The sequence below is a fragment of the Pogona vitticeps genome, chromosome 4, assembly GCF_051106095.1.
Source record: "Pogona vitticeps strain Pit_001003342236 chromosome 4, PviZW2.1, whole genome shotgun sequence".
In the NCBI taxonomy this organism is placed as follows: Eukaryota; Metazoa; Chordata; class Lepidosauria; order Squamata; family Agamidae; genus Pogona; species Pogona vitticeps.
This window is the reverse complement of record NC_135786.1, coordinates 8,601,769-8,627,102: the sequence shown is the minus strand read 5'-3', so window position 1 is coordinate 8,627,102 and position 25,334 is coordinate 8,601,769. Positions and strand designations below refer to the sequence as shown.

The 25,334-nt window shown below is 39.9% G+C and overlaps 1 protein-coding gene across 5 annotated transcripts; it reads right to left on the bottom strand.

The window, feature by feature from the left end:
* Positions 1 to 4,935: 4,935 nt before the first annotated feature.
* Positions 4,936 to 25,234, bottom strand: YTHDF1 (YTH N6-methyladenosine RNA binding protein F1). 5 transcript variants are annotated; one of them, XM_020813480.3, is made up of 5 exons: positions 24,901 to 25,231; positions 22,683 to 22,707; positions 18,931 to 19,010; positions 9,632 to 11,161; positions 4,936 to 6,564 (listed from the first exon to the last, which is right to left on the bottom strand). In XM_020813480.3, the coding sequence occupies exons 1-5, from the start codon at positions 24,925 to 24,927 to the stop codon at positions 6,538 to 6,540; spliced, it is 1,689 nt and encodes a 562-aa protein (XP_020669139.1). In that variant the 5' UTR covers positions 24,928 to 25,231; the 3' UTR covers positions 4,936 to 6,537. The 5 variants fall into 5 exon arrangements, with proteins under 5 accessions (XP_020669139.1, XP_072852852.1, XP_078248132.1 ...); XM_072996751.2 differs by having other exon boundaries at positions 6,464 to 9,277; positions 24,901 to 25,234; XM_078392006.1 differs by having other exon boundaries at positions 6,464 to 9,277; positions 22,683 to 22,818; positions 24,901 to 25,232.
* Positions 25,235 to 25,334: the final 100 nt, after the last annotated feature.

The window sequence follows — 25,334 nt, the reverse complement described above, 5'->3', positions numbered from 1 at the left end:
TCTGTGGTTTAACCCGCAGTGCCACCACATCTCTACTCATAGTACAGTGGTGCAGTCAAAACTCTGCTCATGACTTGATCTCAACGATTTCAGGTAGCCAGCTCAAGCCTTTCATCCATCCAAGGTCAGTAAAATGGGTACCCAGCTCATAGGGGCAGGAGGCAATATGCAGCCTGAATAATTAAGCTGTAAACTGCCCAGAGAGTGCTGTAAGTGCTATGGGGCAATATGTAAGCAGCACTCTGTTTTGTTCTGTGGCTTTTCTCAGGCTGACATTATCAATGCAGAGATGAAGGAGAGGGTGGAATGGAAATAATAGCAGTATGCAGCGGGTTGCGTCAAGGGTCTTGATTTCTTATTTTACTTATGTGCCTGTTCACATATATATTTTTTCTATTTATTCATTTCTTATATTTCCACTGCACATTGTCACTAGAAAGTAATGCCCATGGCAGCTTACAATGATCACAATGATTAAAAAATCAGTAAAACCAAATTTAACCATAAAACTATGAAATCAAGAAAAAACAATCCCGCCATAAAAATATTAAAGTCAACAAAATGCATTAAAACCATTAAACTCGGCAAAGGGATACAGTTAAAAACACAGCAGGTTAAACCTTGAAAGGTTTAACCTTTCAGGCGTTGAACGGCAGTCTGAAAAGGTCTGCTTTTAAGCCCTTCTCAAAATCACTTAAGAGTGGAAACTCATCATAACTTTGAAGGGTGTGCATTTTTAACGTCACACAGGAGAAGGCCCTGCCGTGTCCTACCTGCTTTGTTAGGCAGGCCTTTGAATCTTTAAGAGCAGCTCTCTTGAAGATCTTAATTACTGGACAAGTTCATAATAAGCCAGGTGGTCCCTTAGATAGTCAGGCCCTAGGCTGTTTAGGGATGTGGTTCCCAACCTTGGGACCCCAGATATTCTTGGATTGTAACTCCCAGAAATCCTGCCCAGCACAGCTAGTTGTTCATGGGAGTTTTAGTCGAAGAACACCTGGGGACCCAAGGTGGGGAACCACTGGTTTAAGGATTTAAAGATTAAAACCAACAACTTGAGCCCCTATGAGCTGGGCTCAGTAAGCAACCAGCTGCAGGACTTGCAATATGATCACAATGTTGTGCACCCGAATAGAGCTATCTAGCTGACACACATTGCATCATCTGAAGACCCCAGACTCTCTTCAAGGGTAGGTCCATGTAGAGAGCATTGCAGTCATGAACACATGATGTACCTAAGGCCTAGGTGAATGTTGCTGGGTCATATCCACTCAGGAAAGGTCTGAGCAGAGGCGTTTAAGCAGAGTTGTGCAAAGGCACTCCACTGCTGTCATCCTGAAATCTAAAGAATGTGGAGTCAAGAACTCCCAGATTACTAACCGGGCCTGTTGGGAAGTGCAACCCCTTATAGAACAGGCTTGATCCAAAGTTGCCAAATTTGACTTTCTACTGACTGGCAGCATCTTCAACTTTTCTAGATTTCATCTTAGCTTGGTCTCCCTTCATCCAGACCATAACGGAATTCAGACAACGCTCCTCAGTGTTGGTCAACAAGGAGCAGTAGAGCTGAATGTCATCAGCTTACTGGTGGCACCTCACTCAAAACCTCTGAATAACTTCTGCCAGCATCTTAGCACAGATGTTAAGCAAGGTAATTAAACAAGGGAGTTGAGTCGGGGGGGGAGCCAGATGCCAACAGTTTTCCCCCCAACATCGCCTTCTGTGTGCATCATCATAAGAAGGATCAAAACCACAGCAATATAGTGCTCCCAATACCCAACCTAGGTAAGCAGCTCAACAGGATACCTTGCTCAATTCCACAGATACTACATGCTGCTAATAGGTCCAGGAGAAGGGTTTTGCTTCTCTCGTTCAGTTCCCAGAGTAGGTAATCTACCAAGATGACCAAAGTGATTCCATTGCCATATTCCAGCTGAAAGTCCCACTGAAATGGGACCACGTTATTTTAAGTATTTTCACACTAACTGGTAATTTTAGGCAGTTGCCAAATGCTGCAATTGATGCTAATGTCAAGGGAGCAAGCAGCATAATAAAACCTAAGCAGGCCACCCGGCAGCTGGCCAGAGGCTGTATATTTCATCAGCATTTCAAAATTAATTTTGAAACTTCACTACCTGAATACTGAAACTATTGCAAATGTTCAACACTCCACTGTTTTGCTCTGTTAAATGAACGGAATAAAGTTTATAAGCTAGAATACTGTAAAAGCTACGGAGGGCAAGCGGTAACCTTGTATATGAAGTATAGACAGAGAAATTGATGCTTTTGAATTGTGGTGCTGGAGGAGACTCTTGAGAGTACCCAGGCCTGCAGAGAACAAATATATCCATTTTGAAGGAAATCAACCCTGAGTGCTCACTGAAAGGACAGATCCTGAAGCTGAGGCTCCAGTACTTTGGCCATCTCATGAGAATAGAAGACTCCCTGGAAAAGACCCTGATGTTGGGAAAGTGTAAAGGCAAGAGGAGGAGACGACAGAGGACGATATGGTTGGACAGTGTCACCGAAGCGACCAATATGAATTTGACCCAACTCCGGGAGAAAGTGGAAGACAGGAGGGCCTCGCGTGCTCTGGTCCATGGGGTCACGAAGAGTCGGATACGACTTAATGACTAAACAACAACAGTGAAATTCAGTGTTGCATTTCAGTTCAGTTATTGGTAAGCTCAAATTGCTGGCACAGCAGCCCTTGCACATGCAAGACCAGCCCCCCGAAATGACTGACAAATGGAAGGTTTTAAAAGGGGGCCAAATTATATGCAAGAATAACTGGAGACATAGCAAGGACAACCCCAAACCAGAAGTCTCTCCAGGACTCGTTAACGGCACATCTTATACTTTCACAAGGGGTGGAACCTTTGCCTTTTTGTTTATAATTAAATTTAAGAATAGCTGGACAGCTCAGTGGTTTAGACCTCAGACTGCGGAGCCAGAGGTTGGGCTTTCAATTCCCCACTGTGCCTCCTTGACAGGGGCTAGACTTTCCATAAGGTCCCTTTCAGCTCTGCAGTTCTAAGGTTAAGATTAAAAGCGCACAACAGGCAAAGACATAAGTAGCATTGTTTATATTCTTGTAATTGCTTCACATGCATTCCCACCCACTATACATTTATGCCTAAAGCCAGTAACAGGTTCTTCTGTAGCCATTTCACTAGAAATACTCGACCTTTAGGGCAACAGCTGCTGCACTCAAAATTCTTGGAAAGGGTGTGGGAAATCTGTTGTCTCGTTTTTGCAGCTATTATGTGGGTACCAAGATTAACCACATTCTTTTTGCCTGTGAAATGCTTTGCGGGTGTGATTCATGAACGAACACACAAAGCTTCCGTAAACACACAGAGAAAATCATATACAAGGTAGCATGGAAGACCTAGCTTAGACCCCTTCTGACACAACAGTTCGCTGTTGGGAAAAATCTTTATTTTTCAACAGAACATGCATGCACATGAAGCTCTACCTGTGGCTTTAAATGGTGAAGCCCAGAAATGGTCTTTACAATCCTGTTGACACTATACCAAAAATGAATGCATGCCACTGAATATTGAGCACTTGGGGGAAGGCTTTTGAACACAGGGTCAAGAGGAAGAGGGAGGGGAAAAAAAAGAAACAGCATATCTTTTGAAATCAAATCCTAAAATTATGGATCAATAAACAGTGCTAGGTCAACTAGATGATTCATTAAGAAAAGCGGCAACCCTTCAGTTCCTGGGAGAACATCTCATTGCCTGTAAGACTGTGTGAACGTCCCTCTCCGCAGATGGACATTCCTGACTAGAGGCATCCTCACTGAAAGGGGGAAAGCCCCAACCATCATCCCCCTCACTGATTCACTAAACCAGTGAGTGGTTCACAACTGGTAGTATGCATACTACTCATGGAACAAAGTGAAAATCAAGGCCTCCACAGCAATCAAACTATCAATCTACTCTCCTACAATCTGTTTTCCTGCAAAAGTTCCTCTGCCTTTTCATATTATTACTGTTATTTATTCTATTTGTTTTTATACTAGTGTTGATGTTTTATGGCTAGATGGTTTGTTTATTGTTTTGCCTTTTGTTGTAAAGGCAAGGGTGGCCTCTGGTTAGATGAGTGGTATATAAATTAAATAAACTAATTAAAGCTTAAGATTGTCAATGAAAATCTTAATAAAAGAATGTCTACAGGCTTATAAACATCCCACTTCAAAAAAGTGGACTCTTCGTTCCTAGCTATTATGGCTTTTCCTTCACCACTGGGATTGGTCTGACTAGCATTAATTAAAGGTAGCAATATTAATAGTTCAACTGATAGTTAAAGGCACAAACAAAAATGAACACTGCACTATATCACTCTAACAAGGAATTTTTACACACATTCAAAAGAACATTGAGCTTTTGTTAATTAAACATAAAAGTTCTAAAAGAATCTTCACCAACACTATGCAATGCCCCTTGTTTCAGTCTTGATGGGAAAAATGTATAGGTTGAAGTGAGATCATCTTTAGGTTATATAACGTTTTGAAGCAGACAAATTTCTATGCCACCTACACTACCTTTTCCCATGTGTGCCACCAGTATTTTCAACATGTGCACAAGCCTTCCACATACCGAACCTATTCAGTGGATCACAGCATAATAGGATGGCAGAGTAAAGCTCTTTTTTGCTCTCAGTTCACTCAAGAGTGGTACAGGAAGTAAGAATTACCTCCTAAGTTTACATTAAATTCCAGTTCCTCTGCTGTTATAATACCTAGGAAAGCACACCGACCCAGTTGTATTGTTAAGGAAGCAGTCATCAAGCCCTCAGAGTGGTCTTAAGAATGAGGCCCTCCCCAATCATCATGTTCTGTCCCCAGCATCTGTTTGGTGCAGAGACGCAAGAGTGCAAACTGGCTGAGGGCCAAGATGGGGAAAAATGAAATGACATCACACTTGCTAAGTAGATATTATTTATTAAGGCTTGTATTCTCCTAAAGGAAAAAGTTAATCTGATGCTGTCCTGTTACTCCTTACACCAGAAGTAACAGTCCAGAGACAAAGCTATATGTTCTAAATACAAGTCTAAATGATACAGCTTAAACTTTCATTTAAGTCAGAGATCCTCTTGAGTAAATAGTTTTCAGAAGAGATTTGCTTTCTAGAATAAGTAAAAGATTCTCTACAATAAAACACGTGCAGATTCAGTGTGCTAGAGCAACAGGCACGAGCACCAAGTATTCATGCTAAAATTTGAAACTCCAGTTGATGGCCAGTTCTTCGACAGCTCCCTCATTCCACAAAAACCTGACAGAAAATTCCATTTCTCAGAACATTTGTTTTTACTCATCCAACAGGAAAAAAAAATACACACACACACACACACACACACACACACAGTCAATTTTAAACATCTGAAGCATAATCCATCATATGAGTCTGTACTAAGATTCTATATTAAAGCTCACCATTATCAGTACAAAAACTGAAGTGGCATTTTTAAAGGGTGAGTGAAAACGAAAAAGGGGATAGATTAAAATATATATTTAATGGGTATTAGAAAACTGGAAAAAAAAATTAAAAGCCACATTGTCCCAAGCCCCTACACTGTCAAAAACATTAGTTAAATCATTAAAGACTACCACATAAGAAGAAAATGATGGCAGAGAGATGATTTCTCACTTTTTGTTGCACTAAAGGGCACTGCTTCACCAAGTATTAATGAAAAGCTATTTTATGCCGTAAGGAATAACCCAAGAGGAAAAATTATCATGCAAGCCTCACTGAAAGTAGATATAAATGACACAAGCCCAGAAGTGCGTTTGCACAATATGCCATGAGCAAATTCACACACTGCTTGCATGTCAAGTTATCCTTCTGAATTATGCCCCTTTGGTTTCCTTTATTTTTTTTCCAAAAACAATTAAGAAGCAAATTAAAAAGAGTTCAGAACCTGCTGGGTTGAGGTCAATGCTTTCAACACAGATCATTTCTCCAAAGAAGCTTAAAACAACTAAAATATTTCAGAAACTTTTGTTTGCCAGGAAGAATTAAGACAATCAGGGGGAGAAGGGGATAAAAACAATCTGTAGTATATAAATATAAAATTATAGCAAATGTTTAGACTGGAAACATAATTCGTACTGAAGTCAAAAGTCTTTGGGAAATACTAATATTTTTAGAATCTTCCATTCCAGACAAGTTTGTTTAACCAATTATTTTTTTTAAAAAAAAGGAAACGTATTTATTCATGGGTTCTATAGCATAGGAAATATTCACTTTAATGCATATTCATCTGGGACCAAAAAAAAACCTTTAAAAAAAACAAACCATGAACACAATACAATGTACTTAAAAGATACAAGAATTTAATTTCTCCTGCACAAGAAAAATATGGGAACTGAAAGGGTTTACAGTCTCCCGATGCCAAAATACAGCACCAGAGCGCTTTTTAAAAAGATTTATTTTTTTCATAATCAAATTTAATATCAGTTCTAGTATATATATATATATATATATAATATTTATATATATTTATAGCAAACCATACATATGTTTATTCTTATTGTTTATTTCGATTCTGACGTTCCTGTAAAGAGAAAAACATCTAATCAGCAACGGGGCATATAATTTTTGCATATTTCAAAAGTTTTGTTGTAGATATAGATGTACACATTTAGTAGCTTTCCCAGGACAAAACCGAATTTCTTCATTAAAGGAACTTAACCTGGGTTTTGTTCTTATGACACATGATAACTTTAAATAACCAGCTGTAATAGTTTTTCCTTCTACATGAAAAGGTTGCTCTGTACTTATCAGGCCAAAGCAGAACAAGACCATCTCAATAAGGACTCTACACTCATGACTATTTCTCGATATGAAGATAGCTATTGGCTGAAATCCTGTTAGTCACAACTGCTGGCAGAATGCCAGCAACATCACTTTCAGTAGTGAACTACAATAAATTATGGCATAAACCATAAATTATGGCATTTCCTTTTTCACACCAGTTGCATAGGTAAAACGTAAGTATGTAGGAAATGCCTACTGACTCAATTTGCCACTGCAAGTTACACTGCTGGCATTACACTGGCAGAAATATGCAACAGGATTCTGGCCATTTGTAACTTAAAAGTAGTACTTAAAAACTCCAAACCAAGGTGACAAGGTCATATGTTCTGGACTTCACTTGATGCTTCTGGAACTTAGACAATTGAAAACTTCCTACTTTTCCTTTTTTTCAGGGAAGAGGCTGGAGGAGAAAATCAGGCCACTACTATTCCCAAATTCATAACATTCCTCAAACACATTACCAATAACAACAATAAGGTTCTCCCATCAAAGTACAGGGAGGCACATAAAGAGAAGCTGAAAGAAAAACAACACCCTCTCTTTTTCCCATTCTGCCAGGTTGCTCCTCGTAGCGCTCATGGAAATAGGTACAGTGGTGCCTCGCTTTACGATTGCCCCATTTAACCACAAAACCGCACTACAACGAACTTTTTACGATCGCAAAATGATGTTTCCTATGGGGGAATTTCGCTTTGCGATGATCGGTTCCTTGTTTTGGGAACCGATTCTTCGCAAAACGACGATTTACCAACAGCTGATCGGCGGTTTCAAAATGGCCTCCCGCTGTTTTCTGGGACGGATTCCTCGCTGCACAGGCAGCGAAAATGGCCGCCCTATGGAGGATCTTCGGTGGACAGTGAGTTTACAGCCCTTTGGAATGCATTAAATGGGTTTTAATGCATTTCAATGGGTTTGTTCTTTTCGCATTACGATGTTTTCGTTCTACAGCAATTTCGCTGGAATGAATTTACATCGTAATGCGAGGCACCACTGTACAGTATTTTGATACTAGGTATTTTGATACTAGGTATTTTGATTCTGGTATGCATTCAAACTTATTAAGGTAGAGGTAAAGGTTCCCCTTGACAATTTTTGTCCAGTCGTGTTTGACTCTAGGGGACGGTACTCATCCCCGTTTCCAAGCCATAGAGCCAGCGTTTTTTCCAAAGACAATCTTTCGTGGTCACATGGCCAGTGCGACTTAGACACGGAACGCTGTTACCTTCCCACCGAGGTGGTCCCTATTTATCTACTTGCATTTGCATGCTTTCGAACCGCTAGATTCAAACTTATTACTATGTAGCAAAAACAGGGATACATTGAGACAAACTGCTGATGGACTGACTCACAATAAAAGGTTCTATTCACTTGGTTTCCCATTCAACATTCCCTATTCCTTAAATTGTCCTAGCAAAAGCCTTTAGCATGCAGTTCTGTTATACGTTTTCTGAACAATTTCAGGAAAGGAGAAAGACATGACAGTGTGATAAATTAATGAAACATTATCTTATTCAGTGTTATAACAGGGGCACAATGTACCATATTTAATATTAAGGTATTATTGACGGCTTAAGGGTTTTGATTTTATCAGTAGTGCTTTGAGAATACTCCCATGAAGTGGTATGTCACAGTTAAATACATCTGAATATTTTTAAAATATGGACTTAGGCTGATGCTTAAACAACAGCACATTAGTAACTGATACAGTGAAAAAACAAGATCCTTGGGACAAAGTCCAGAGAAGGAATACCATATTTTTCTGTGTATAAGACTATACTTTTGTCTAAAATCTGTAGACTAAAAATTGAGGCTTGTCTTATACACGAAAGTAAGCTGAGAAGAGAACAAAAACAAGTGGAGGGAAAAGCAGGGGTCAAAGTAATCCTGCAGGGCTCTTATCCCTTTCCCCCTACACTTGCTAAGCCCCACTTATTTTTCTTAATTTTGGATCAGAAAAGTGGGGAGCGTCTTATACATGGGGGTGTCTTATACACAGAAAAATAAGATAGGTTTTAAGATCACTACTGCTTCCAGGCTTTGATGTTTTTCTGTGCTGCATCTTCTGCTCTTGAAGCAATAAAGTGGAATCAAGATAATTCACAATTTTGGCATGTGATTAAAGGGTTTCTTCTTTGATATTGAAACGTACATTGAGCATGTTTGAGTGCAAGTATGCATTGGCACACAGCACAGAAAGCTGATTTACCTGACTGCTTTAAAAGGTATTGGCGATCTGTGGTCCAAAATGGTACTTTTGGCAAACTCATGGGGTTGGTACTCCTTCGGCTATCCCGCCAACTAATTTTGAGAATACCTTTCCACTTCAAAACAGGGTTGCCATAATACAGCATTTGGAGGATGGGACCAAAGTTCTCTTCATTATCTTAATATGACCTTGCTTGTTTGGGGATTGTTCCTATCCTTCTTTTCAGCCAAAAGATTCTGAGTAGCTAGCAAAGAGTTAAAAACAATAAAACCACAGTAAAATAGATTAGAGCAGCCAGCTGTATCAGTGTCAGGCCAATTTAAGAGAAATCTAAACATGTAAATAAGTCACCCCTATTGACTGGCAGCTGAAATAGAGCTGATGTCAACACACAGAGTTTCTACAAAAATGATTCTATGAAACAACAGTCCATATTAGGGAAACTGAATGATAGCTGTACTTCCTGGGGAACTATCTGTACAATAATCCTACAAAGCTCAATCAAGTCCAGTGAAAAATGCATTGTTCAGTAACAGTTTCCAAACCGTAAGTCTACCCTGGGTTCCCCATTTAATAAAACATTCAAAAGTCAGCTTACCTTCCGCACAACCTCTTCTTCCTCCTGGCGCTTTTCATAATGAGAAAAGTCATCAAAGATGGAGGTCGTGTGCTTGTATGTAGCAATAATTTTAAGCACTTGTTTTGCTTTTTCTAAGGGCACCTCCTGAGTATCACGGGAGTTTGTAACTGGTTTGTTGTCATTGTTCTCCAGCCGGATGTGTCGCAGTTGGTTATTGGGCACATCTTTCACAAAGATCCACTTGACGTCAAACTTTCCCTTCCATTTGTCCTGAGACCAGACACCTGCACTGGTGCCATAGTCCACCGATGACTTCATTTCTGCCACACCACAAAAATGTCCGCTACCATTAACACTGAATAGTAAGTAGACTGGACCCTTACTATTCATAGAGCGGAAAGCACTGTCCAAACGCTTGTTGCCATGTTCTGTGCTACACCAAATGGAGTACTTAATAGAACGATGAATATCGTCCTCCGAATAACTTTTTATTATGAACACACGTCCATGTTTGAGGTTCCACTCAAAATCCTTAGGGTTGTAACTGTGAGCAGCTTTCAGTTTTTCAAGAACAGGGTGGGATTCCCCTGCTGGGATGGAGTTAGCCGGGGTAGTGCCAGGCGAGTTGTTCTCATGACTAGTTCCTCCACTTTGGCCAAATGCTGCATTTCTGTTACGTGGGGCCACCCACCGGTTTTGAGGCGGTGGTGGTGGCGGCTGAGGGTTCTGATATGGCAGCTGCGTCAGGGGAGGCGGCTGGGCAGGAAGAGGCTGAATAATTTGTGGCTGCGGGACTGATTGAGGAGAAGGGATCTGTTGGGGAGTTGGAACCTTGGCCACTGGGCCCTTATTATCCCAAGTACCTATGTCCATGTTGTGTTTAATAGGCGGTGGAGGCAAAGCCCCACCTACTACAGGCCCGCTTTTTGTTTTCATCTTGGGCTGAGGTTTTGCAGGTTTGCTAGCAATGGCAGCCCAAGATGTTGGTTTTGATACTGGTAAACTAATACTTGATCCACCATTGCCAGACAAAGCACCTGTCATTCCAGCACTGTTCACCACAGAACCTACCGCCTTCACCGCAGAAGCTGTGACATCCCCACCAATTTTCAGTCCAACCATTCCCTGTTCAATGCTGTTCATTCCTGGAGCTTTATTTAAAGTATCGTTATGAAATCCGGTTTGCCCATCCACAATAGTACCTCCCAGAGAGCTGGGAGGATAGCTGTAGCTGCTTCCATAAGCCGAGTTTTGAGTTTGCTGTCCTTGGGACCCACTTGTTCCCCATGCTGAGAAAGGTGGATTTTCTGGGAAGAAATTAAATCTGTGTGGATAAATGTTGTTCCCCAGTCCACCAGGCTGTCCAAAAACAGCATCATGCATGAAATGATGATCACCATTACTAAGCTGTCCATAGGTTGTGAGGTATGGGATAGGAGGGTCTCCACCAGTTGACCAAGGTGCTTCACTGAGGGAATAAGGAAAGCCAATAGAAGGTGGATAGTAACTGGACAAGTAGGGATCTGTCATTGATGGATAGCTGTTATTCTGTGAAAGATTTAAAAAAAGTTTCAGAATTATGATATTCACACTACACAAGTGAAAAGAGATATTTTTCTTTGCTGAAATCCTGCTACCTATACTACTTAGTTGCACTAGAGAAGGCCCACTGAAAAAGTGGGGATTTGGAAAGTCAACTCCTCCATAAGTTCCACTGATCCAAATGGATGTATTTTAGTTGCAATTTACTATGCTAAGCAACTTTTTCAGCCTCAGAAACGGTTCAAACCCTTATTATTGCTATATAGCTTAAGTAAATACCAAATGCCTTGCATTTTAAGAAGATTCCACTGCAGCAAAACAATTTCATTTTACTGAATAAAAACAGATTTATCTCTTATTCTTCACAAGTTTTCCTGTTAAACTATACTGTGGTTCAATCAGATGAGAAAAATGCAATTTCTTTTCTGTACTGTTAGTGTATATCATCTTGTTCAAAACATCTCTGCCTTTTAGTAAATGGAAAGTTATGTCTAAATTAGTTGTTATGTCTAAACTTTTACATTAAGCTACAACTATTTCTCAAAGATTGCACAAACGTTACTTCACAAAATGTCAATAAAATCAATTGTGGATAGTTATCTTAGATGAAAGAGGTGAACTTCACTGTACAAACCACCAAAATCTCTAGAAATGGTTCCCAACTTCAGTCTCCAAATGTTCTTGGACTAAAACTTCCAGAAGCTAGTCAGGATTTCTGGAAAATTCTAATCCAAACACAACCTACATTGATAGCATTCCCATTTATTCTGTTGCTGCAAACCCAAGTCCCCTGTGTCACATCTGACTCTCCTTACTTTTGCCTCGGTTTCATTTACCAGATTAAGTAAGGCCACAGCACAATGCAATTCTGGTTGTTTTCAACTGTACTCAGGGATCATTAGTCTAAGCACTGATTCTTAGTATATTCATTAATTTTGCTACAATCCATAACTCATCTTAGTTCCATCTGTCCACCCAAAATTCTAGCAACATACTTGTCACTAATTTTGACTATGGCTCTGCCACTCAGAAGTTCTACTTCACCTCTAGCCTGATCGAGGTTGTTGTTGCTTTGTATACTCCTATTCCTCAGACATTCATGCCCCTTAATCATTTTGCTGATTTCATTCTCACAAAAATGGCTGCTCATGATTCTTTACTCTCTTTTGAATTTAGGTACTGTACTTCTACCCAATGTATGTGGCATGGTGGCGCTGCAGGTTAAACTGCAGAAGCCTCTGTGCTGTAAGGTCTGTAGATCTTCAGCTGTAAGATCAAATCCACATGACGGAGTGAGTGCCTGTCGCTTGTCCCAGTTCCCGCCAATCTAGTGGTTCGAAAACATGCAAATGCGAGTAGATAAGTAGGAACCACCTTGGTGGGAAGGTAACAGCGTTCCGTGTCTACGTTCCACTGGCCATGTGACCACGGAAGGTTGTTTTCGGACAAATGCTGGCTCTATGGCTTGGAAACGGGGATTAGCAGCACCCTCTGGAGTCGGACATGACTGGACAAAATTGTCAAGGTGAACCTTTACCTTTACCCAACATATGAATTTTTCCATATCACATCTTCAATGCCTTATTATCTAAATCTCTTATATTTTTTCTATCTAGTCTTTCTACAGCTGTTCCCCCCCCCCCGCCCGCCCTGGGAGCTCCAAACTGATGGAGATACTTTATTTGTAATATTGTCATTAAGGCTGTATAATCAATGTGGCTTTCCAACTGCAAACCAAATGGACCAAAGCGACTTTAGCTGATACAGTACCGTAATTTGGACATCAAGCCTCAGTAAATGAAAGCAAAACAATGTGTCTCTGAAATAGAACTATATAAGGAAAATATGAGGCTGAAGATGCCAAAATGTAGTCTTTGTTCACTGACAGCTCTACCTTCCAATCTGCAAAGTCTTAAAGTGTACTGCTTATATAGCCCCCCAATAACACTTAGAGCATTCTATGATGTCTACAATTTAATTATGAAGGCTACACACTGCCTCCAGCGAGTCAGGTACTCAGTTAACCAACCTCAGAAAGACTCAAGGCTGAGTCAATCTTGAGAGCTACCCAAGCCAATTGAATCAAATTCAAATTATGAGCAGAGTATTGACCGCAGTATAGCAGTTTAACCACTGCACCATGAATCTCACCTGCAATCTTCAATCACATGTTTGAATAAAAGGATGGTGAGGATGAAGAGTATGCAACCAGTTATATGCTCCCGCTCTAGAGCTCTTTTATAAGTTATATTAGCAATTAGAACATTTCTCAAAGATCTTCATGAGAGTTTGGTGGCAGCTTTTACTGTAGCTTTTGGTACCTAAACTTCAGTCCTCCTTTTTAAATTCTTTCCCAATACCATGCTATACTCCTCCTTACACTTTACATGTGTTGTCTGAGTGAATCTGTGTCTTAGTATCAATGCTGTTTAGCAGTTTTATTGGACAATTACACTTCTGTTAACCCAACTCTCTCCAATTTTGCCCTGGTTTTCACATTAAGTTTGATTCTGATTTCAATCTATATCGCTTATTTTAAACAATTTCTCTGACTTTACTTCTCCCCTCCTATCTGTCTGTACTGTGTGTATCTGTCTGCGAGTTATAGCCACAAACTGCTCAAAAACATTATCACAGCACAGAAAAGCAATGCACATATTTAGCAGACCTTTAGCACTTTAAAACAAAGTTTAAAGGTGGATATAGCACAAAATCCTCAGAGTCCACCTCTTTTCAGTTTGACAGGATTAATTCCCTCTGAAGGGGTTATAACATTTTCAGATTTCATGTCTTTCTATGAAAAACAAAAAAGGCTATAGTTCTTTTTTTATTTTCTAAATGCAGTTCAATAGATGTATATACCTGAATGCTGAATTCCAATTTCAACGTGAATTATTTACACAGATAAAAAAACCTAAAGCCCAATCCAAGTAATAGAATGAGGACCCAAACTGAATTAGGGGGCTTTGCATACCTTGTCTGTTACACAATGCTCCTGATGTTCTGGCCTGTGAGCCTATTTTGAGCTGCAATGTATTTTAAACTGCTTCTACAGTGTCAGAACTACTGGCACTTTAAGGTAACTTTATTTTGGTTTTGTACGGTGAAGTAGAAAGAGAGAAGAAATGCTGGAAAAGTCTTTATACTACTTTGTTTTATTAGCCACCCTTGAAAAGCACTACCCATATGTGGGCTTATATGCACAGATCTTTCAAGTTATCTGGAATTCCTTCAAGGAACCTTTTATTTAATGTATCTGGATACAAATATGCAAAAGGTAAGTATCAATAATTCAGAGGAAACAACCAGTGATTCTTATGTAAAAGAAAGCATCCTTTTACATAATTTGAATCACATATAGTTGTGGTTCTTTCTAGACTAACAGGTGTTCAATCTCAAGTACTTCTGTTCTCCTAAGTATTCCAATATAATTTTCTAACCTATCACCATCTGGTAAGTCAAAGTGTAAAGAGTCCATGTGAAGCCTTGGGATAAAATAGCCTCACTATATACTTTTGATAAACTTTCTAACTATTCTATTTGATGTATCACAAAATAACAAACAGAAAGAAAAGCCTTTATCAAGCTTCATTTTAATCAACTTTTCATTAACTTTTAAACAGCTTTCAAAGCAAAAAAAAAAAAAAACCCCAAACACCAGATTTCTTAAAATCAAAATCTTAAACGTTCATTTTACTTTTTTAATTCAATTGCCTGTTTAAAAGAGATGTGCAGTATCTTTGAACAAACATGTTGTTTAAAAAGATATAAAACTATCAATATGAACGCACGAAGACCACAACTGCTCTTTTACAAAGGAATCCAAGACAACTGTGCCCAAAATAAGAATAAAACATAGCACTCATCTCTACAGGCTGTCACTGGTGCCTTTCTGTCCTGCATGCGCCATTCAACCTATGATCTAGCCTTGCTATTTGCAGGAAGAGGATCTTCACGGAGAACTAGAGATGCAGAAATATAGTCACAGGCCCAAATACGGATTAGGCTGGAGTGTTATTAAAAAAGCACAAGGCATACTGGGTTGATTTGTGCACCTTATTCTAGCATGAATCAGGTTGGAGGCCTTCTGCATGTCCCCCCCTAATGCTCAACATTTCTCATTTTCTACAATAAATGAATAATTTCAACAATTCTCGTGGTTTCAGAAGATTCTGCATAAGGGTACCGTTGGGAATGGAGGCAAACATACCCCCCAAATTATTCAAGCCATAACATTACTGACATATGAAAGCTTATACTAAGAAATGCTGAAATCCATGTTCCAAGATGACTATGTAGTCATCTGAGCTGGAAGCAATGAAACCATACAAATAATTTGGGTATCTGTTAAATTTTAGGCATGTTATTTGCACAGCATAATTCTGATTCCGGTACTTATGTATCTAATGCTCATTTAGTGTTTAGTTAAAATTGGTTCCTACAGACCATCAAGAATTTAACCCACTTAAAAAAAAAACAGATCAGAATCCTAAAAGAACAAATCAGTAAAATACCCAGAGCCAACCAATGTTGTGTAGTAAACCAAGATTCTCTACAACCAAGAAAACCTCCTGAGACTCCTGTGTTAAACAGGTTATGAAAGACAGCTAGAATGATGAAACCACAACATATTAAAGGTGCTTGGAAGAAGGAATGACTTAAGCTGACAAGCCAGCTAACACACAGAGATAAGGCAAATCCCCCAAAATCATAAATACAACTTAACTGGACTATAAAAAAGACAAGAAGATTCAAATATCATAAAAAAGAATATAGTGCTGAGAAATGTGATCATAAAAATAATCCATTAATTATTAATTAAATAAATAAAAGTTAAGGCCCCCAAAAGTCATTACCATTGCAGTTTCAAATTTTCAGAAGTGCTTTCTTACTTTCCAGTTTCTCAAAAGTAAAGTTGGATGAAACAACTTCACTTTGTGTTCTTGAAGGCTTTCAGAGCTGGGATCTGATGGTTGTTGTAGGTTTTTTGGGCTGTTTGGCCGTTTTCTGGAGGTTTTTCTTCCTAACGTTTTGCCAGTCTCTGTGGCCAGCATCTTTAGAGGTCAGGAGCTAGAATTATGCCTGTATTCTGCAGAGACAGACAGAATTCTAGCTCCTGTCCTCTGAAGATGCCGGCCACAAAGACTGGTGAAACGTTAGGAAGAAAAACTTCCAGAACATGGCCAAACAGCCCAAAAAACCCACAACAACCAACTTCCCTTTGTTTCTCAAAAATAACTGATTTAAGAAAACTTACTATAAGAACCTTCAATACCTGTACTACAAATCATTGGTTTGTGGCATAATGCACATTCTCCTCCCATCCACTTCATTATCATCTTGTTAACCGCAATGTATGATAGCGCATTTGGACTGTGTGCTATGCCTTCTCTACCATTCAGTGAAGCCACCCCCTCAGCTGTAACATTAGATAAAATCCATTTCATATGGCAATCCCTTCATTAACAGAACAAATTAATTACAAATAAATATTTGGTAAACAGGACTTCTAATTCTGTTTCAACAAAAGTGTGGGTAACTGCTCAATGTGTTGAGTAAGTCGTTGTCGTCATCATCAAGAACCCATGCTTATTTGACATGCTGGGCTAAGAAACCATGCTGAACAATGACAACTGAACTTTTTTTTTAAGGCTGCCCATCATTTCTAGCAATGTTTGAACCACTTATTTCATTTATAGCTGTTTAAACGATGGTGTACAAAAGTGCTCAGCTTCCTAATGAAGCAAGGCAGGTTACTTAATACTTGCAGGGACGTCTTTATTTACATGTCTGAGGGTCAAGCTACACGTGATACTCTAGTATTCTTTTCAGGAGAAAGATGGGGTACAAATATTTTAAATAAATAAAAATACATGTCTTATTGTCAAAATGCAATGATAAGAGTTTTATCTTTCCCATCTGCAGCTATCAGAAGCTTATAAGGTGATTCAACTCAGGGAACCACTGTATTTGTAACAGATTAGAACAACTTTATTGTAAAATAATACTTTTGTTCCTATCCCCACTACTGAACATCATTGAGTGTACTGAACAAATGTTTTTGCTCATTTAAAAATATATTTGATGTTATTCATAAGGTCCAACAGGGTGCTAAGACTCTGCTTTTTAATGGAACAGCAACTTCATTATATCACGGGGGATGGAAGAAACATTTATTTGCCTTATAAAGCAAAAGAAGAGAAGATATTGTCTACATAGAAAATTGATGGAAAAATAATATGCAGAGTCAGGAGTTTTGTAAACAAGAGTTGCAGCTTTCCAAAACAGCTGCTTGCTTAAAATTATAACACACACACTTCACAACCACTTTTCTTGAAACTACTGGTGCTCCACAAAGGAGAATTATGAAGTAAAATGTAATAATCTGAAATGGAATGTCAGATCTTCAGATTTTTTTTCCATTTAAGCTTTTAACTCAAATAGTGATCAATCTGCTGAGCAATGGACGCACTAAACTACTGGACAGCTTTTTCTCCTTCTCTCCTCTCTTTCTTTGCCAGGTAGTTCTTGAAGCATGTTCAGTAATATGAGCATTTTGGGGACAAGATGTATTTTTCTTTTGGGTGATGCATAACGAAAGAAACTCAACTAATATATGGCAATGTCCATTTAGTAACTGTTTCAGGTCCTCAGTTATTTACTATTCACTGGACAAAATCCTTTTGTGCAATTCTATGCTGCACAAGCAGATGAGGTCATCACCTGCCATCAATAAATTAACTTCCAATCTCCCGCATTCAGATTTGGAGACTTCCTAGGTTTCTCGTTTGCTCTGGGGAAGCCTCTCAGAGCTTTGGGGTGGGGAGGCTTTAATAGCCAAACACTGCTGCAGGATCACAGCCAGCAGCTCTGATCCCACTGCCAGTGACCCAGTGGAAATTTTTTGCTATTAGAAGCTCCCACCTCCCACAAATCATAAGGGTCCCAAAGGCTTCCCCAGGGCAAAGAAGAGTTGTAGGGAGCCTTAGAATAATGAAAGAGGAGCATAGGAAATTTTCATTTAATTTAAATTCAATATTACAATACCAGATGATGATGTCATCTAGCTCAAGGGTTCCGAAACCCCAGTCGGCAGCCTGGTCCCAGTCCGTGGCCTGGGCCAGACTGGACTGTGGAGACAGATCTCCCACTCACCCACCCCCAGCACGCACTCCCTCTGCAAAGCCCCTTTGCGCATGTGCACGAGCGCTGCACCCTTCGTGCATGCACGCAAGTGTGGGGGTGTGTGTTCTGCCTTCCCCAACCAGTCCATGGTGTTAAAAAGATTGGGGACCACTGATCTAGCTTATGTGATGTAAATTTAAGTCAACAGGATTTTGACCACTGATAGGAACAACATCTTAATTTTCACTTTGGAAGTAAGCAAACCAATCATGATACTTTGACATTTAAGGTCCACAGATGCATTAAACCAGTGGCTACTTGTTTACTTGAAATCAGATGAACTCTTTTTAGCAGTATGTCTGTGGAAGTGGACTTGTCCATGAAAGCTCACATTAAAATACAGCAGTTAGTCTTTAAGTTGCCGCAACATTTTTGTCTAATTTTTATTTTGTCTTTGCCTGATATGCTAGCAAAAACTAACACCCAAAACTACATCTTTGTAGCAGTGTAAATGGTCTGTGACTCTTTTCAAAATAAAATTAAAAAATAAATCCATTTTAAAAGTACAGTCTTCTAGTGATATGCACTGTCAAAAAGCATTCCCAAAATAAATCAATAAATACAATTACTTTTCAGCAGTATGGACATACCTGATTTGACTGTCCAGAAAGGTAAGGCTCAAAATCGTTGTCATGAACAGTATCCTTTTGATGAAGAGAACCATTTTGTACTGAAACAAAGGAACTACAATTATAACAATGTACATTCTTGAAGTTTCAATAAAGAACCATTTCTTAAAACATAGTGACAGCATATGTAAATAAAGCAGGCTTTATCCTGTGGCATTGTCAGTTCGGAGAAGGCAAAGGAATCAGATTTCAACAGGATGAAAAAAAAACCTCAAGATGCCATTGTTGTTTATAAAACTAGTTTGAATGACAGTTATTGAGAAGCTTTCAAGCAGGTTTTTCAACAGCCTGCAAAACAGCTTTGGCAAGGACAGAATACTGAAACAATGCAGTAACATACATTGCTCCTGTAAAGGAAAACTGGAGAGCTTATAGTAAGAGCAGAAATCTGAGAGGCCTCCATTTCAGCAAGGCATGCCACGAACAGGTCAATAAAATGCTAGCTGAGTGGTCTTTAAAGTTCAAAGCCTGGTATCTTTGCATGTAAGTTAGTAATGGAGAATTCTTAGGTCTGGTTAGTCAAGGTAAGGTTACTTCTTTGTTCTAAACCAAGAAGAGATGATCTTGGCCAGGACCAGGGCCGAATTTCACTTTGGACAGGAGCCTGAATGCCACACACTCCTGCCATTGGGGGTGGGGGAGACAGTGGTGTGTGTAACCCACTGCCAATAAATACCGTATTTTTCATACCATAAGACACACCTTTCCATAAGACGCACCAATTTTTAGGAGAAGAAAACAGGAAAATATAATCTGTTTTCTTCGCTCCATAAGACGCACAGACTTTCCACCCCCCTGTTTTGTGGGAAAAAAGTGCATCTTATGGTGCAAAAAATACGGTAAATAAATAAATGAAGCAGATCCCACCATCTTTCAGGACTTTATTATTATTATTATTATTATTATTATTATTATTATTATTATTATTATTATTATTATTATTATTATTATTATTATTATTATTAATAATAATAATAATAATAATAATAATAATAATAATAATACCAGATACAGTCAATCAAAATTATAAAAACATTGTAGTTTTGAAGGAGAAGAAGAAAGAGAAGAACTAAAAGATGCTAGGATTTGATTCACTTTATTATTATTTATTATTATAATTCTTATCATCATCAGCAACAGCATCAACAGCAGTTATTTTAAACCAATACAAGCTTGTTTAAGGTTGTTTAATGGTTAGCTCGTTTTAAAGGATTTATTTATATATAAAATGTATTACTGTTTTTTCAACCTTTATTTACATGACTGATTCTTTATACAAACTAAATACTTCCTGGTTTCCAACTGCCAACTCACCCAGTCAAAAACCAGGAAGTACTTGATCCAAGTGAAGATGTTCTGTATCAATAAGTCAATTAAGGAAAATACACATACAAAAATGTTGCATGGATGCTGTAAACTGCAGTGAATTAATAAATACATTTAATGTGTTTTCAGGTTTAAAACTGCTGCAGATAAGATGGAAAAGCAGCTACAAGGTGTAGTGCCTTTTGCTCAGTGGCTTTTCTGGTAGCTTTTTTTAAATGGAAAACTTATGGAGCTCCTCAGGGGTTGCAAGAATAGGTTTGGGGGACTGCGTTATGCCCAATTCTGTTCTGGACTAGATGCAGCTCACTGTTGGTATTTAACAAGTAGCAACACTGTCTTTCAGGATAATAGGTCGGTGGTTTGCAAGGCCTGGCCCTCCAGACATTTTGACTGTCAAACTCACTGACGATTGAGTAATTCGGTAGAGACTTCTGGGAGTTGAACTCCAAAACATCTGGAGTGTCAAAAACTGAGACCCACTATCCTAGAAAATAACTGGAAACTTTCAACAGGGCCCTCAGTAAGATTTTTATTAATGTGAAAAGTTTTCCTGAAATAGATTATCAATGAGTATTTTCTGCAACACAAAGGAGTAACAGAGATATTCTAACTCCAATGACTCCAGCTAAACCAAAATGAAGGACACAGATCCAAACTGACTCAAGCATATTGAAGCCTATTGATTTCAGCAGACTTAAAATAATAATCTCTGAGCTGAAATGTGGCCAGATGCACCGTGGATGATAGAAAATTGCCTATATGGCATGACTTGAGTAGTTACCTATGGAGATAATTCTGGGTTGTTGTTTTTTTACACTTTGTGCTATGTTCTCTTCATTAAAGTTCTCAAATCTGTTTCTACAAAAAACTACAAAAGCATAGGCTTGAAAACCCTACAAAATTCCAAGTATTAAGAATATAAAGAAATGGGATACAAGTCCATGATTCTGGAGGGAGAAAAAGTAGAGTTACTTCTGAGGGTCTCTGAATCCATCAACTATTTTTTTCCTGTTTTATACATAATCTTTCAATTTTGCCCTTTGAGCTACACAACAAACATTGGCCGAACTCTCCTGTTGCACCACTCTGTGTGCACAATGGTGTTGACATCAACATCAAATTGGTAATTCAAGACTTCTTTTGGTGATTTCAAGGTGCATTTGCATCGATATATGAGTAATGACAAATAAAATAACAAGCACCCTGAAATCACCTACCGCTTGCAATGTTCCCTCTAATTTTCTGCCCTACTGGGCAGGACTCTGTCCCTCACATGCACAACTCCACTCCCTTCCTGCCTGCACAGGAGTCTGCTGTGACCACAACCAAAGGGGTTAGAAATACTTGCTGTTGGGTACGCAGAGGAAGAACACTGTACAGAGGGAGGTAGAATACTGTGTGCTCATGCAGCTGCGCACCTCAGGGACCTTACTGGTTGATGCTGGTATTGACATTACCCCCATTAGGCAAGCAGAGCTGCACAACAGGATTTCAGCTAGTAAGTGTTCCAAAAATGGGTTGGGGGGGAAGCACTGTTGTGTCAACTGTCAAGACCCATACTCCTGTAACTATCCAGTACATAATTTTGGTGAGAAAAGAAGAAATGACCTAAATGCAATACAAAATTATCATAATTTTGAAATTTAACTTTTTATTTTTCTTACTTTATATAGAGATAAAGACAACTAGCCTGAGAAGGAAGTGTGCACCTTTAAAAAATGAGTAAGAGATGAATGTTTGAGGAAGAAGCACACAAACAGTTGACAGATTATGTATGTTGCTATAAGAGTTTACAGCAGAGGTGGGCAAATGAGCATTTCAGGTATGGCTGCATTGTGATTTCCAGCATTCTTCACACTAAGAATGGCTGAGGAAGAATCTGGAAAACCAAGAAAATACAGGACACTATACCTTGCCAACCCAATTTATATTCTAAAAAATAGGCTATAAATCCATTAAATAAATTAATCTGTTTAAGAAATGAACACTGTGCAATACTGCACCAATCTGATGATGTCTTCCAGCTGTTTGGACTACAACTCCCTTCATGCATGACCATCATCCATGCTGTTTAGGATGATGGGCCTTACAGATCAAACAAATGGAGGGCAACAGGTGGGGGAAAAGCTGTCATACCCTATTATCTGGGAATAGGATGCAATGAATCCAATGCAATTTTCATATATGAGTCAACATATAAAGCACTGAGTTGTTACTTATCAGTAAATCCCACTAAACATTAGCACGCCTTGTTTTTGCATATATGCACAATGTGTTACAGTCTTTAAAACCCATTATTTTATCAGTGAGAAGTAAAAATTGACATGCATATATTCACTTTAAATCTGCTTTCAAAGAAATCTATTTCTGATCAGAATTTGCCTTACCTTTATTATCTTGTCCCTTCGGTCTCTGTCATATCATAGCATATAGTAAGATAAAGAAAAGAGAATAGATAATACTGTCACTTGCTCAGCCCGTAGAATAAAGCAAACAATTGTAGTTTACATGCATCTCAAGTCACTATATGCAAGAAAAAAAAACAATAATGTAATCTACATTACCACACAGGTTGTGTTCATTTAAAAGTTTAATTATCATAATTTCCCACCACAATTTATTTTCTTCTTCTTTTTTGCCTCTATCTTCTACATCTGTTTTGTGTTTAATGTCCAGTGAATGATTTGAAACTATTTGTGGCTAGTTCCATTTAGAAATTTTCAAGGGCACAGCATATATATCAAGGCCTTTCAAGAAAGAAAAATAAACTTTGAACAGAAGAGTGTAGCATATGATAAATTCAGCATTTTGGTTTTTGAAGGAAACTGTGTAACACCAGCATTCAGCATCAGGAAGAAACAGAGAAATAGAACCATGTGTTAGAACAAAAGAAGACCACAGAGAAACAGAGTAGGGAGAAAACATCTAGCCTCTTAAAAATATTAATATGTGCGCTAAACAGAACACTAAAATCAAGAGATAACTTGCCAGAGGAACACAGAAAAGGGGGTTTAGTTTCTAAGAAAGAAAAGAGAAACCTCAAATCCTACAATATAATTGATCCTGTGTCTACCTTATCATAGACACAGAGAGGGATACAAATTAAATTTTCTGGCTGCTGCAAGAACAAAGGGAAAAAACACACCTTAGGGAAATGAGTCACAAACTAGGCAAAAGTTCAGGGAACCATAAGTTCAAGAAGTACTTTCTACACATACAGTATTCCAATACACACAACAAGATCAAGCAAGTAAGAAGTGGCTTCAACTGAAAATTCAGTTCCTCAAGAGAGAACATCTACAGTTAGAAATATCTACAGGAAGCTGATGAAGGATTGCAGCTGCAGCCAAAACTTCCAACTTCCAGCTTAATTTCAGCCCTGATTTCACCAAACAGCCTTAGGTATGCCATGCTATCCAACATCCTGGAAGGAGGATGTTATTTGACTACCTTTACAGGACAAATACCAGGATCAGTGACAAAACGTAAGGCTACTATCTCAGCACTTCAAAGTGCTAGCTATGTAGGGGTAAAGCTCCTTAAAAGTACAAACAGTATGGGGCGGGGCTGTGAAGCAGGCATATCAAAGGAGGAGGAAGCATCCAAGAAGGGGGAAAAGGGTGAGGGGAGAAAAGAGATGGCAGAAAAACAATCAGATACAATTAAAAGGAGGATGGCTCCTAAAAGGAAAGCAAAAGAGCAAAATCCTACAGAGAGGTTCAAGAAGAAGGTGAAGAGCCTAGGCTGCCAGCTTATAAAATCTCAGGAACAGCTTGCAGAAGTGGGCAAGACGACAGAGAAGAGGACCAAGCGAAATCCAGAGAAACAAAACCAAACAAAAACATGTGGCACCTCGAAGACTAACTCTGATATTTTGATGCTCAAAGAGAGAGAGAAAGAAAGAAAGGGAAAGCTTGGCAAAGACACTAAGGAACGGATGGACATAAGGCGGCCCTTGCACCACATCCATGTGGGTGGTGGGCGTCGTGAAGAGATTTGGGGGTGAGGGGCCTCTAGGAGAGTTAAGCCCCCCCCACCTCTCTGGCCAAAGGGGCGCCTGGGGGGGGTTCAGAAGGACTCTTTCCACCCCCTCACCCACAGGCCCAGCCGGGTTTGTCATCCCTTAGCGAGGGCCACAGCCGATTCGGGCACTGGTCAGATCCACACGTGAAGGAGGGTTACCCGGAGGAGATCTCTCTTCCTCGCCCGATCGCGCAGCCCTCCAAAACAAGGGGGGCCAAGAAACCAGCCTTCAGGGAGTTGGGGGGGGTGGACAAGGAAAAGGGCCTCGCAGGCTGGGGTTGTGAGTCCCACTCGGGCCGGGGCCCACAAAGGCCTGCCTGAGGGAAGGAGGAAATGAGCAGCCCTGTGGGGAGGAAGGCCCCGAGAAGGGAGCAGAAGCAGGGAGGAAGATCTGCCGAAGGCCAGGAAGGGGGGGGGGGGAACAGGAGGGACAAGAGAAAGGGACTAAAGAAGGGGGCGATGGCGAAAAGGGGGCGGGCAGGAAGCCTGCGGGGAGGAGGGGGAAAAAGGGGGGGGTGAGATATCGCTGCTCACTTTCTCAACCCCCCCCCAAAAAAAAAATCCGGATCTGGATCCGCTTACCTGGGGGTCCACGCTGGTGGCAGACATCTCTCATGCGCCCTGAAGGAGGGGAGGAGGAGGAGGAAGAAGGGGAAGGGGGGGGAGGAAGAAAGGGGAGGAAGGGAGAGAGGGGGGCGAGGCCAGGCGCGCGGAGGAGGGCGGGGAGGAGGAGGAAGAGGAGCGAGTGCCCGGCCGTGTACGTGTGAATGTGTGCGTGAGAGAGAGAGGGGAGGGCGAGGAGAGGGTATGAGGGTGGGGAATGTATCTCTCCCCCCCCTCCCGATTGTCGCTCTTTCCCGGGTGAAGGGACGGAGATCCCCGGCGGCTACAGCGAGCGGGCGGCCGGGAGGGGGGAGCCGGAGAGAGGGAGGGAAGGGGAACTCAGGCGCAGGCGCGTAGTAGGGAGAAAAAAAAGGAGGAGGGAGGGAGGAAGAGTCCTTAGGTCAAGCGAAGTG

What these genes read in the sequence shown, in the direction of transcription:
- YTHDF1 (XM_072996751.2), bottom strand. Translation starts at nt 24,927, where the DNA reads ATGTCTGCCACCAGCGTGGACCCCCAG. An exon ending in CCACCAGCGTGGACCCCCAG is followed by an intron (nt 22,708 to 24,900) that starts GTAAGCGGATCC and finishes ATGATATGACAG; the next exon opens with AGACCGAAGGGACAAGATAA. An exon ending in TTTCTGGACAGTCAAATCAG is followed by an intron (nt 11,162 to 18,930) that starts GTATGTCCATAC and finishes AATCTTTCACAG; the next exon opens with AATAACAGCTATCCATCAAT.